Raw genomic sequence first — 13744 nt, forward strand, 5'->3', positions numbered from 1 at the left:
ACTCCTCTTGCTGTCTAGGCTATGAAGGAGGAGTACAGCAAGAACCCCTCCCCCAAACTACTGAAAGACATCCAGGAAGCTAATAAACACATTCCTCGGCTGCAGGGTCAGCTCTTCAAGGCCACTGGGGCAACACAGGTATAGAAATCTTATAAATTCAGCCCATTGAATGGGTTATCTAGAAACATGACTGTATGTAGAGCAGCAGGTGTGACAGCTCATTTGACATATTGTACATTTCCCACTGTTCAATGAGATTACGTTCTCATAGATTAATGTGTGTGTTCATTCTTTCTATTCTGCATATTGTATATATTTTTATGTAGTGAGCGTGTCCATTATTGGTAACAATTGTTTTGTCTACTTAAATCCTCAGGAGGCTGTTCCAGGTGGTGATACAGATGATGGTAGCATGTTCGAATCACAACACACTCTCACCTCCAAGGCAGACAACAGCACAGACATGTCCTCCTGGAGCAGCACTCCTGTAAGTTGTCAACTATAATTCGTATTACAATTAAAGTCAGTCTAGATAAGGTCAAAGACAGTAGATACATTCCCCTATTTCTCAAGGTTTAAAAAAAATCTTGAATCTGGATTACCACCAAAATTGTATCTTTGCTTCATTGGTCCATAACCTATCCTACATCCCCAGAAAATTCCATTCAAATGCATCCTTTTGAGCTCTGCTGCTCCCAGTCGGCCACTTGAGGCAATTAGTTGTTTTGTTGTTGCGTCTTTTGTTGAAATGTGATTGATTGTCAGTCAATACGTTTCCATGCACAGTTAAGTTAACTTCGATGTCCAGTTCCGGGTTTCCCATACATTGACCAATACGTGACCACCATAAAATGATAGTCTTTTTCTTTTTCAGTGCAACTTACAAAAGCAATGCACTGTTTTGTGTAGTGCCTGCTTGCACATCTCTCTCTCTCTCTCTCTCTCTCTCTCTCTCTCTCTCTTTCTCCTCTCTCACACACCGAGACACACGCATGCAGCCGTGCACACACGCAGACAGCTGAATCATCTGCCTCTCCTCTTCACACAAAGTGCCTGCAGCCAATATTAAGTCAAGAAGTGTGATATTTGGCACAGAGAAGACAGTTGGCAAAATCTGGACTTCACATACAATTAGTATCAGTGGTTTAGTCCGCATCATACACAGTGTACCCACTCCAAAACGGCCAGGATTATAATTTTTTTCTTATGACATGTAAAGGAATGTACCGAATGTAACATTTAGTATCATCCCCCCTTCAGTTATCCCACAGATTTGGGCCTGGATCTCCTGCCAGTATTTTTCCAAGAGAGACATCTGGCCTCAGCCCAAAGAGCACACCCAGGAACAGCTTCAATTCCTGTCACTCCCCAGAGGCAGAAGACACCACGGACCTGGTAGCTATACACATTTGTCTTTTTGCTAATTATCCTCAAGATATTTGCTTAATTCCTGCTTTTGTTGGTGCAAACAGAGTTTAGGGCTCTCAGTGCAAGTATACTGGAGCAGGATATTATAACTATCCCATGTAATTTCATTATTTATCACTGTCTTGCTCCCAGGACTCGGTGTCCCCTACCACAGTCAACAGTCCCTCTTCCCGACTTGTCTCACAAATCATTGGAGCCGAGGACGATTATTTTGATTCAGACCAAGAACAGGTATTTTAACACAGAGCAAAAGCAAATAATGTCACAGCTGTCAGATAATCAATACTTTTCAGGATCAGTTTGTTCTGGGATAATAAGATGTTTGTAACATCGCAAATTGTTGTACTGTTTCAGACAAATGGCCAATGTAACAGCTTTAACAGCATTGAACAGCTCAAGTCCCGGCCTGCCCACCTTGCAGCCTTTCTTCACCATGTCATCTCTCAGTTTGACCCTGCTCCTGTGGTAAGAACTGCTCGCTTCACACCTTGGGAAACCCTTCTACATATTAGTTTCCAGCTTAACAGACTCTAGGGGCTCCATTATAACTCCTAATCATGTGTCCACAGCTGTGCTACCTCTATGCTGACTTCTACAAGCAGACCAACTCCAAAGAGACCAGGCGGGTGTTCATGGACCTCCACAATTTCTTCATTGACCGAGGAGCAGTGAGTGCAGTTTTGTTTGTTTCTTAAATGAATATGAAGGCAACAACAGGCCTCTTCATCTCTCTGATTGTTGTTGTTGAAAAATACACCACTAAGAATAAAGTGATTTGTGCCACTGACTGGTCATCACACCCATTAGCACATGGTGGTGATGACCTATTTATTTCTGGACTTTTTTGTTCCAGTTAGTTGTTGGGGAATAAAACTTTTTTTTTTTTTTTACAGAATTTGAAAGTTGCTGTTCCCGAATCCGTCTCTGCCGATCTTGGTAAGTATCTCACACTGTGTTTTAGCTTTTGCCCAGTGCCAATTTGAGGAGGTGATGTTTTTGTGTGTCTGTTTATTTAAACCATTAGGAAAAACTTGTTATACTGTCCCTGTGAGTTCATCACTTACTCAGCCATGCACGTTCCTGACTAATCAAATGCTCTGATGGTTTGGAAAGCACCACTTAGTCTTAAAATTACCCATTTAGTGTGCACATGCCACAGTTCCCTGGTAGCTAGTGTATTCGAGAGTGTGTGTGTGTGTGGATGTGTTTTCAGACCGGCGGCGGACAGAGCTGATCCCAGAGGAAATAAACAGACAACATGTTCAAACACTGCAGGACTCTCTGCTCCTTGACATTCAGAAGAACCTTGAGGATTTCAGGTAAACCATGTTATAGGTTGTAATCAATTGGAAATCAAACAAAACAAAACAAAAAAAGAACGTGTTTAGCCTTTTTCTGCTGCAGTATAATCTACTCTATGTTTGGACATGTAGGCAGAAGCGCAGCATGGGTCTAACAGTGGCTGAAGGAGAACTGACCAAACTGGACCAAGAGCAAGTCCCTCTGGAGCGAGAGCGTTCATATGCTGAAAACATCATCACCAAGATAGAGGATATCCTGTAAGTAGCACAGGTGCACAGTCACATAGCACCTATGTCACACTTACAGACGTGCTGCTGCTTGGATGCACAGAGACTCACATTTCTAACCTTTAATAGCAAATAAAACTCTTTACTTTTTTTGTATTGCTTCCAGATTAACTACTCAGACCACAGAGGAAGAGAAATGGTAAGCAAACCTAATCTTGTGGGGCTCGTAGTTGATTGATATGTAGAGTATTTGTCAAAGGGTATGGGATAGATCATTTAAAATGGTTCTTTAGTGTGTCATATAGCTTTTTGTGCATTTGAAAGATCCCCTGGCTTACAATAGTCAAGCTGGGGTCTGGAGTGCAACCATATGAGCATATCGCACATGTGCCCAAAGATCTTTGAAGTGTTTCTTTGGTTGCACTGGTGCACCTAACATTACCAGAGTTTATCATACATTCATCAATGCATGGCAACAGAATCAGCATTGACCTTTCCCCCTCAACCTAAATGAAAAAGTTAGTCTGGAGCCCTCTGAAGGAGGGTCCTCTTCTCCTACAGGAAACACTACTCCTGAAAAGCATGAACGTCCTGAATGGCTTGAGTGGTTGACTATTTACTAAAGCATGGGGCCGCTGACCCACCGGACCATAATTAGGAAGCGGAAGATGAGTCAAGAGCTACATTTAAAATGCAGTCTTTCAAACAGAGGCACTGCAGCAATGCATTAAATTCGACAAATATGCGCATTTTAAACTTCTCAACATGGAAAACCTATTTCAGTTGCTCCTACAAATTAAAATGATGAACCCATAAATAGCCAAATTATAGGCACTTAAAAGCTGCAGGGGCTCTGCTCTCTTAAATTATTTAATCATTTGCCCTGAATTGAATCAGTCAGTATAGTCTTTGCCATTTTTAATGAAGAACACATACTGGTGCCAACCTATACCCCCCACACACACAGTTTACAAATAGAGCACTGGGACAGTCTAATTGAAATCATGTCATTTGGCAGTATGTTTTAAATTTAATTAATTTAAAAGTGTGACTATATTGTATGAGGATCACATATGGTTATTCTCTTAAAGCAAATTCTCTAAAAGAAATGTTGTTGTTTTTTAGCACTACAATGCAGTATGTCATCTATACATACATGAAGCACCTTGGAGTGAGGGTCAAAGAACCTCGCAGCCTTGAGTCCAAACGGGTCCGGATAAACTTTCTCCCCAAGATCAAGGTACTAGAAATTCATGTATGCCCTTTAAGATCACTTTATTTCCCATCATCGTCTTCCTGACCCGTTGCTTTCCTTTGTTTTTATAAGATACAGAAAATCATAAAGTCAGAAGAAGAGAAGGTGAAGAAACCCAGATTTCCCAGTATCCTCGGACCCCAGCGTCGGCCAAGCCGCATTGAAGCGGGGCCAGGTGAGCGGTGACTTAAAGACAGGCAAAAATTATGATTTTAAATTGGATGGCTTTTTTTTTTTTTATACAATTTTGACTCTATATTTAGTGGGTAAAGCCTTGGAGGGTCGCCCCCGTCCTCAGAAACAACTATCACAGCCTATACTGGGGACCAGTGAACACACGGAAACAAGTCGTTTAAGAGGCAGCCAATCGAGCGAGGGCTCTGAACTCACGCACTCCATGTCTGTCAACACTTCATCGCCAAACAGCACCACCTGCAGCTCAGATACGAGTCGAGATGCTGATACAGGTGAGCTACTGAGCAACTGAGTTATACACCTCATTAGAAGAACCTGTCAAACCAAGTGAACACTTCCAACTTCTAACTTATTCCTCAGGTGGAACTCCGACCTCAGGCCCACACAGACTAAGTGACGGCCTTCAGTCTGACTCCCTGGACGGGCTGCCATACCCTGTTGCGCACAATGACCTTTACAGCCTGGACCAACTGCAAGAGGATGACAGAGAAAGTGACAAGTGAGTTCAAAGTCTCATTTGAAGTGACACATAGGCTTCCGCACAGAGAGAATATATAGATATTAACATACATTTTTTTCTGTTTACAATTTTCCTAGAGTTCACGAGGGAACACCAAAAGCCTTAAGAAGGTATGACATGATCACTTTGACAAATGTCTCTTTTAAGAAATTCTGATACTACATTGAGAATTTTTTATTAGCCAAATAGAAAGCCAATGATTTTGTTTTTGCTGCAGGCTTGAGGGACTGGGTCCAGCTGACGTCCAGAGTGAGGACGACCAGGGAACAGACTCTGAGCATGATCCGCCGAACTGGCAGCAGCTGGTGGGGAGAGAAGTCCTGGCCGGTCTTCGGCCTCATGAAATAAAGAGACAGGAAGTTATTAATGGTGAGAGAAGAACGTTGTACACTTCATTAATGCTGCTTTTGTTTTTCGCAGAGATCACTTGATTTTAAGTGCAGTTTGTGACACTGAGTAGATCAGTCATTTCTGGGATCCAACTCAATTCTCTGTCAAACGTATGTTAGGTTAGGCTGTGAAGATCAGCCACCATCTTGAATTAACATCTTGCCATTTGTCCGCAGAGCTGTTTTACACAGAGCGAGCACACGTACGGAAGCTGAGGGTTTTGGACCACGTTTTCTACCAGAAGCTCTCCAAAGAGGCCATCCTGCCTCCTGCTGACATCAAGAACATCTTCTCCAACTTGGAGGAGATTCTACAGTTGCATGGTACGCAAACATATACGCATAGAACTAGTTATTATCCGGTCATTTGATTTAAAAACATTTCAAATGAAAAGTAAGATGGTTAGAGGCAATATAATTGATAACATACAATTTAAGTTGTTTACACGCACATTTTCCTCACATGTTGTACACACATTGACGGCCCTTTTGGTGCCTTTGGTGAATTTCAGTGTCCGTACTGGAGCAAATGGTTGCAGTTCGGAAGAGAAATGAGTCGTCAGTAATTGATCTGATAGGAGATGACTTACTCTCTTGGGTGAGTACAATTCTCAAGGTGAAATTGTATTTCCTCTTTAAGAATAAAAAAAAAAAAGTCCGGTATCAAATCTGTTTCAAGATGACTGATGAGGTTTGAAAAATGTATCGTGCATTAAGAGATGTATTTGTTCCTTTCCCCAGTCTCATTTCATTTATTTTGATATGTCACATTAGCAGTCAGGAAATGGCCATGAACTGCTTTTATGTGTAAGAGAAAAGCTTTTTGGCAATGTTTTCATACTTAGAATAACATTTTGAAAAAGCCTGAGTAACAAAACCTTAATTATGGCAAAGAAGAACTACTCTGCCCTCCTCGGTAGATTAAATAGAAGCCAATTCTTCAGGAAACGTCCCACATTTGGCTGACATCTCTGCATTTTAATAATGCATGATACATTACATAAGGTTGCCTCATATCAATTTGGCACACACGTCTCGAATGTCTCAATGGGGGATAAGTAGGATAAACCGGTCCCTGAGGGTCTGTGCAATGATCTAGTCTACGTTTACATTTAAGTTAAGCCTCGCCCCCACGTCTGGGAGTAACTGCTCATTATAATAGTTAAACACTCCGTATTTCCATGGCAACTAAGTGGCTGATGTCTCTCTCTCTCATCCGCTGCTCTGTCCTGTCATGTGCTGCATGGATACAGTTCAGCGGTGGAGAGGAGGAGAAGATCAAGCAGGCAGTGGGGACGTTCTGCAGTAATCAGCCATTTGCTCTGGAGATCATCAAGACCAAGCAGAAGAAAGACTCAAGGTTCTCGTCTTTCATCCAGGTACTGACATCATGCCCGTTTACGCACTTAGAGCAAAACAGTGAAGTTAATGTTTCCAAGAAGCCACTGGACTGAATTAACTGCTCAGCATGCTACATTCCGTGTCGCTCAGTCAGCATGTACAGTATGCTTTTTTTCATACATCTTCTAAAATGTATACATTTTGGTGACCACATGCATAATCTTCGTTGCTTTGCAGGAGGCAGAGAGCAACCGACTGTGTCGCCGGCTGCAGCTTAAAGATATCATTCCTGTCGAGATGCAGCGGTTCACCAAGTATCCTCTGCTACTCGAAAACATCGCCAAGTACACAGGTGCCGTGCTGTTGCCTCACACATCTGCATGCAGATATTAATCCATATATTAAGCGTGTGTGTGTGTGTGTGTGACTCATCTGACATTAAATTCCCAATATGCTCTAAGAATAGATTCAATTAAAAAGGTGCACCGAGAAATATTGGAATACGCAGAATAAGAGAAGAGCTTGTTGTGACACTCGAGGTGATTTATAGCACACGGTAAAGCCAGCGTATTGGCTGATATTTTCCTGTTTCAGATATGCACTTTGTGTGTTTACTGAACTAGAAATGACAGTATAGAAATTGAACTCAAACCAGTGTGAGATAATTTAGACATTGTCCCAGCATTATATCATTTGTCCACTAGAGAGCAGTAGCATATTCCTTTTGTAGTTGTGAAATGTAAAGCAGAGTGTAAGTCTTGGTCAAACTTCTTAGGGATTCAAATCAGATTATCTGTTTTTGTAATTATTATCAGCCATTATATCATGATTACATTTTCTTTAGCTTAGTGTCACATGGGTTGGACAGCCACAGAACAGATTTGTACGTTCACTAAAAAACACTTTAGACTGAACAGAAATAAATCTCTCTCCTGCAGTCTTAGTCAAATCCCACTGTATTTTTATTTTTACTTAAGCACTTAAACAACGTTATGGATGAGATACTGTTAAGCACCACCAAACAACCAACCACTCTTCAATTTTTAGTTTAAGTCTACTATTATCTGTTCTCGTCTGTCTTTAGACTCTCAAATCCAACGACTGATTTTTGCCACCAAAAGAAATAAATCCCTGCACTGTGGCAGTTCTTCTTCTTTTTATTATTATTCAGATCATTGGAGGCAGGTTATTAAATATGACATTTAATTTATTTGTGTTGCAGGCGACTATGGAAATTCATAGGCCAGGTATAATCCCTTTTTAACCCAAATGTAATATGTAGTTAAATCCAAAGAAAACCAGCTTCTCACACGGGAGATCAGTGGATTTAAATGAACCAAATGAAGTCTTAAGTAAGGTTCTGTGCGGTAGAGAGTTACAAAGACAAATGGAGAGATTATCATTTTAATGGTCCTGGAGCGGCAGTGCACATTTTAGGAAATGTATCACCCATTATTTGATTCATCACAGGCTGGGGGTTGGGGGGTCTCACACAGAGAGAAAGCTCTAATGATAAAGTATAACCGGCTATTATAGGATCACGCTGCCCCCTGCTTTGTCATAATTTCTGAGAATGATGGTTTGTTAATGGAGGAAGGAAATATCAATTTGCCGGACAGCCGCCTGGATAACTAAGTAGGTTTTTTTCTTATTTGGTATCATACCATCTTTCAGACAATACAGTGGAAAAGGACAAAGTGAAGCAGGCGGCAGACTGCTGTAGGAAGATCCTAAATCATGTCAACCATGCTTTGAAGGTGTCTGAGGACAAGCAGGTATGTTCTTTTTTGTTTTTTTAAGTCTTGTTTTCATTTTATGCCTTTTTATGCATACTGTTTTCACTTCCCAGGCCACAGCTTTGCTTTTAAAAGTGCTTACATTTACATATCGTCTTGTGTGTTTTTCCTTCCATCCAGAGGCTGGAGGATTATCAGAGAAGACTTGACCTCTCCTCTCTGAAGCAGACAGACAATCCTATGATCCTGGAGCTAAAGGTGAGCTTTGGTTTAGTTGCACACATGTGTATGCAACACATGGACTGTTTGAAGTATGTCTGGCTACATGGGAATGATTCACAGATGCCGATTTAACTAGTATTTCTGTTCACATTCATCAGAACCTGGATCTGACCAAGAAAACAATGGTGCACGAGGGACCACTGTCATGGAAAGTGAACAAGGACAAGACTATTGGTTTGTAATCAGTGCTTTCAAAGATTGATATAGAGCACACCTGGTTGTGTCCTAAGCGGAGAGTTGCCCCTGTTTGGCCGTAAATCCGTCTGCTGCTTCTGTCTCCTCTCAGAGTTGTACACTCTCCTCCTGGAGGACATCCTGGTTCTGCTTCAGAAGCAAGACGAGCGTCTGATCCTCAAGTGTCACAGCAAAAACCTGGCAGGCACTGCCGATACCAAACATATCTTTAGCCCCATCATCAAACTCAACACGGTGCTGGTGCGCTCAGTGGCCACAGGTTTGTCAACACCCATGAGCCGATCATTCAGAATCATGCATGGATGGCAGAATGATATTGTTAAATCAACCAATCCTCAACCCCTCTGTCCACCTTCTTTCTGTCCAGACAACAAGTCATTCTTCGTCCTCTCCATGTCAGAAAATGGAGCCCAGATCTATGAGTTGATGGCACCCACAGTTGCAGACCAGAGAACGTGAGGCATAATGTCATCTGGTTGAATTTGACCGGCCGCACCTCTGTTATTTCAGTTAATACTAACTCTTTATTTGCTTAAACAAAGGTGGCAGGGTCTAATTATCCAGAGAGCGGACGCCATGAAAGTCAAACCTCACAACATCATACCATTACCTCAGAGCGAGTATGTTGCTTTGTCTTCTTCATGCCTCATGTATATCGGTTGGCTTTCATGTTGTGTTTAACACGGGATGTTTTTTGTGTCAGCGGGGACAGAGACGGAGTGGAAATCATCCCAGCCGGTGTTTCCAGGCTGAGTCGAGATGCGGACCGCACATCCACCGGCAGCACCCAGTCCACAGGTACCTGTGCCCACACATCCGGCAACTTATTGGAACAGAAATATCCTTCTTCCCTATTATTTAAATAGTCTATCCTTCTCCACTGTGTAGATAATCCCTCTCTAATTATAACTCCTCTGACAACTGTAATTATGACTTGTTAGATAAAGAGAGCAGCAGTCCAGCCTCTAGAAGCGCAATGCAGAGCTCTCTATCTGGTAATAATCCATTTGAGAGCGTGAAGGCAGCGGAAGAAGAGGAAGAGGAAGGTTTTGTGGACCCGGAGCTTCCTTACCAAGTGGCTGAAGATTGCAGAGGAGGAGACTCGTTTAACGCGTTTCCCTCCAGAGCAGACGAAGCACTGAAAACATGTGAGCATGCAGAACAGATCATTCAAAAACATGTGCTGCACATGCAGTGAATTAACCAACTGTCCCCTGTTATATTATGTACTTCAAATAATAATAAAAATAAATGAACACACCTGGATTCCTTACTTGATTTTGCAGTGGCAGCATTAAAGCAGGTGTTGGTGACCCAGTTAATGTCCCAGGAAGCTGCGGAGCAATCCAATCGCTCCACGGGGGCTCGTCTCCTCAGGACCACCTCTCTGCGGACCCCTATTGACAGCCGTTCACGGGTGATGGTCCACAACGGCTCAGAGAAAAACAGCTGTCAAACGGAGGACCCAGTCCAGGACCTGGGCTCCGGGGACACAGGCTTTTTCGACTCTCCCGACGACTATGGTAAGACTGAACCGTCAACATTGGCATTCTAAAGGTCCAGTGTGTAACATTTATGAGACTTTATATACTAGTGGGCTTGGTATTAGTAGGATTTTATTGATCCCGATACTGCTTAGTATGAGTTTTATGTATTTAAGCTTTAATTTTATATTGTATTTTAGTCTTGTTAATTCTTGTAAAGTAACTGCTTTTCTTAAATTAATCTGCCTTAATCTTTATTGATCCTAAAGCCTTCTAATGTTTATTCTATTTTCTTGTTCTCTGGGATTATGTAGCACATTCATTAAGTCTTCTTAAAAGTGATGCCAATGCAGCTCCACATTCAGCCTTTCATCAGTGTTGGAGCAGTGTGAACGCAGCAGAAACATCACACACACACACACACACACACACACACACTGTGCTGAGTGTTGTATATGTAGGTTTGCGAGTGTTTTTGCAAAATGACCCTGAAACGTTTAAAAAGTGATCCACTGTGATGGTTGGAGTAAACCTAACGTCAGCTGCGTCCTCATCATTACGAGACGGCTGAGATTCTCAAAACTATGTAAGTACTAACGTAATATAAATATCAACAGTGATATTGTTATTCTAGACACTTGTCGGTACTTTGCGGTTGAACAATGACGGACTAGTGTCAATTTCTTACTGGTTCTTGATAACGATCATTTTGAAACTACCCATAAGTGTGGACTTGCTTTAAAGTGAAAATCGTTTATTTTTCATAGACTTAGATTTATTTTTTTACATGATCTTTAGGCAGTAATCTTTAAGGAGGCTGCCGTCTTTCTACAGAAGCCTAAATGCACAAATGTTTGTGGAATAGTGGAATATTACTCCCAAGGAAAGAGAAGAGAGTGTTTACATCTTTTCTGGTATGCAAAGACCGCTTCCTTGCATAGTCCCCCGACATCCTCCATTAGGTGACACTAATTCTTCCGAACGGAAATGTTTGAACAGATTAAATTTGTTTCTGAAATGTCTCATACGGTGGTCGCATGGTTCAGTTTGACCGGGTCTCTTCGTCCCTTATGTAGCAGTTGTAATGAATGATTTATTCTGATTCTCTCAGCAGGATACTTGGTCCTGGAGGGTTACAGTGGCCCAGGAGAGAGCAGCACAGATGATGACATCTTGGCATCCGCCACAGGGAAGCAGCTGAGGACCTCACAAGGCTGTGCCGCAGACTCTGGCATCAATTTGAGGTTTTCTTCCACATCGCAGGCCGGCAGCCTCTCCTCTTTCAGCAGACAAGTTCTGTCTCACCTCAGAAACCTTCAGTCCAACCTAAACTACTTGAAGGTATCGTAACATTGAATCCCTCTCAACACACACGGTGATCGCTGTGTCTGCGTGATCTGACAGTGAATTGTTTTTTCCTTTGCAGGAGGTTGAGGCCAAGTATAATAATCTAATACGCCAAAGGCCAGATCGGCCAACAGCAGACACGGACGGAAACAAAGGTATCTCACCTCATGCTCGGTGTAAAACATGTCTCACTACACCTTATCATATCACCCACTTCTTGTATCTGTCTCTTGTCTAATCCGACACCTGAATTCTTATTCTCCCAGATAAGAGATAGTGGACGTCTCTGCCACAGCTTTTGACTCTGGTCCCAAAGAGGAAGTTCCCGACTTGCAGTTTTGTGTCCTGGACTTTGTGGACATCCTATAAGCTTGTTCTCTCACTGCTGAGTTCTCCTTTTTTCTTCCATCACTGTCACCCGACGATTGCCACAGAGAATGAGAAACTGAGTATGAGCAGAAACGTATGAAGGGAGGGAGGTGTCTTTGCGATGCCCCTCCATCAGCACAAGGCAATCAGGGAAGTGGGATTGCCCCCAGAACGTCACCCCCTCCACCACCTAACACCCATTTCCCCCGAACTCCCTGCAAGAAAGAGAACTTATACCAAAATGTACAAAGATGTGTGTTTAGAATATATATATATGAAACACAAAACAAGAAAAGGAAAATTTTAAGATAATGTATTAAGATTTTTTTTTTTTATCCCAAGATGTATTTATTTTCTTTTCATTTCTTTTTTTTTTAAGAGTTTCCACAGTGCTTGCATGCTTTTGGCCATGGCATTACCCTTTTTTTGGCTGCTTCCCGCCTGCTTCAGTCACACAGGGTTAGTGTGAGTGTTGAGTGCACACTAGCATACAAGCTCACCTGCTTAGCATAATCCTGGTGAGATGGCAGGAGTATATTCAGACTGATAGAGGCCAGAGTTGGATAGATTCCATTGTGTTTTTTTAAAAAAAAAAAGAAGAAAAAAAAACACTTCAACTGTGTTTAAGACTAGAATTTTAGATAAATTCTAGGAGTGGTGTTCACTAGAATGAAGAGTCTCAAGGCTCTGATCTGGTCCTGTTGCATTTCTGTGCTGCTGCTGCCTTCTTCTCCTTCTCCCCTCATTGTGAGGGGCATGTTGCCTTTCATCTGCTCTCCCCACTCCTTCGTGTGAGATTCTTCTGCTTCTTTTCTCTCTAACAGGCGTCATCCCTGTGGTTTTCCCCTCAAAAGTTCAGTGACTTTCATGCTTATTTATCCCCCACACACACACACACTCGTCTAAGTCTCGCTCTCTCATCAGCCCCTCGAGTATTCTCCCCTACAAAAGAGCGGTCGTGCTTTCTGTATTAGAAATGCTGCCTCTTCCTGCGACTGTTGGAAATTCTGATCTGACTGCCTGATATTCTAACAAAAATGTCATGAAGTTCACCGTATACTGTACATTGATCAAGTTGGAAGGTTATGCATAACTTTAATAAATAAATGGTGCCACAACACATAAAAAAACAAGTAAAAACGTCCCTTTTTGTTTACTTTTTCAGACACAAAAAACATGTGATCCTCTGTGTCGCTTAACCTTGAGTCTGTATCGTTGCAACGACTTTAAGTCGTATTATTAATCAATTAACTCTAAACAACCAAGATGATTGATCATGACCGTACAGGCCTCTCAGCTCATCATGTACCTCCAAACGAAACATCGTCCAGCTGCTGCACATTTTTACATTTATTCTCATCCATTCATTTAGCAAAAACAAGTAATTAAATTACCTAAGCAAATGGGATGGGAGGGGATAAAAAGATGCAAGTAATTAAGAGTGTGGAAGTTTAGAGAAATAATGTCTGAATCTGCAAAACCACGCTTCCTTTTTGTACTAAATCATTCTTTTGAAAAGGCTTTTATTATGGGAATGTTTTCATATTTGTGGATGCTGCTACTCCTGTGTTTCTATGTTCTTTATGTGACAGCATAGAACATAGAAATAGTCTTTTCTTTAGTTTTGATTTGTTTTATTTATGTATTTAATATGCTGTGTGAAAGGCTGCCGTT

The 13744-nt window shown here is 41.8% G+C and overlaps 1 protein-coding gene across 3 annotated transcripts in view; it reads left to right on the plus strand.

Moving 5' to 3' along the window:
- The window catches only part of arhgef12a (Rho guanine nucleotide exchange factor (GEF) 12a), a 34235-nt gene extending 22040 nt beyond the window's left edge, over window positions 1–12195 (plus strand). For all 3 annotated transcript variants that reach the window (XM_044031810.1, XM_044031811.1, XM_044031812.1), the window contains 32 exons: window positions 19–138; window positions 377–487; window positions 1261–1395; window positions 1561–1659; window positions 1783–1893; window positions 1998–2096; window positions 2322–2364; window positions 2642–2747; window positions 2862–2987; window positions 3124–3156; window positions 4083–4197; window positions 4285–4387; window positions 4476–4679; window positions 4768–4906; window positions 5005–5037; window positions 5145–5296; window positions 5494–5640; window positions 5829–5914; window positions 6570–6695; window positions 6895–7009; window positions 8332–8432; window positions 8574–8651; window positions 8774–8849; window positions 8962–9129; window positions 9238–9325; window positions 9413–9490; window positions 9574–9668; window positions 9812–10018; window positions 10157–10393; window positions 11466–11695; window positions 11781–11856; window positions 11968–12195. In XM_044031810.1, coding sequence (XP_043887745.1) covers window positions 19–138; window positions 377–487; window positions 1261–1395; window positions 1561–1659; window positions 1783–1893; window positions 1998–2096; window positions 2322–2364; window positions 2642–2747; window positions 2862–2987; window positions 3124–3156; window positions 4083–4197; window positions 4285–4387; window positions 4476–4679; window positions 4768–4906; window positions 5005–5037; window positions 5145–5296; window positions 5494–5640; window positions 5829–5914; window positions 6570–6695; window positions 6895–7009; window positions 8332–8432; window positions 8574–8651; window positions 8774–8849; window positions 8962–9129; window positions 9238–9325; window positions 9413–9490; window positions 9574–9668; window positions 9812–10018; window positions 10157–10393; window positions 11466–11695; window positions 11781–11856; window positions 11968–11978 — 3648 coding nt within the window. In that variant the 3' untranslated portion in view covers window positions 11979–12195. The remainder of the gene's footprint in view (window positions 1–18; window positions 139–376; window positions 488–1260; window positions 1396–1560; window positions 1660–1782; window positions 1894–1997; window positions 2097–2321; window positions 2365–2641; window positions 2748–2861; window positions 2988–3123; window positions 3157–4082; window positions 4198–4284; window positions 4388–4475; window positions 4680–4767; window positions 4907–5004; window positions 5038–5144; window positions 5297–5493; window positions 5641–5828; window positions 5915–6569; window positions 6696–6894; window positions 7010–8331; window positions 8433–8573; window positions 8652–8773; window positions 8850–8961; window positions 9130–9237; window positions 9326–9412; window positions 9491–9573; window positions 9669–9811; window positions 10019–10156; window positions 10394–11465; window positions 11696–11780; window positions 11857–11967) is intronic.
- The last annotated feature ends 1549 nt before the right edge of the window (window positions 12196–13744 follow it).

The sequence above is a fragment of the Solea senegalensis genome, linkage group LG8 (genome assembly GCF_019176455.1).
Source record: "Solea senegalensis isolate Sse05_10M linkage group LG8, IFAPA_SoseM_1, whole genome shotgun sequence".
Classification (NCBI taxonomy): Eukaryota; Metazoa; Chordata; class Actinopteri; order Pleuronectiformes; family Soleidae; genus Solea; species Solea senegalensis.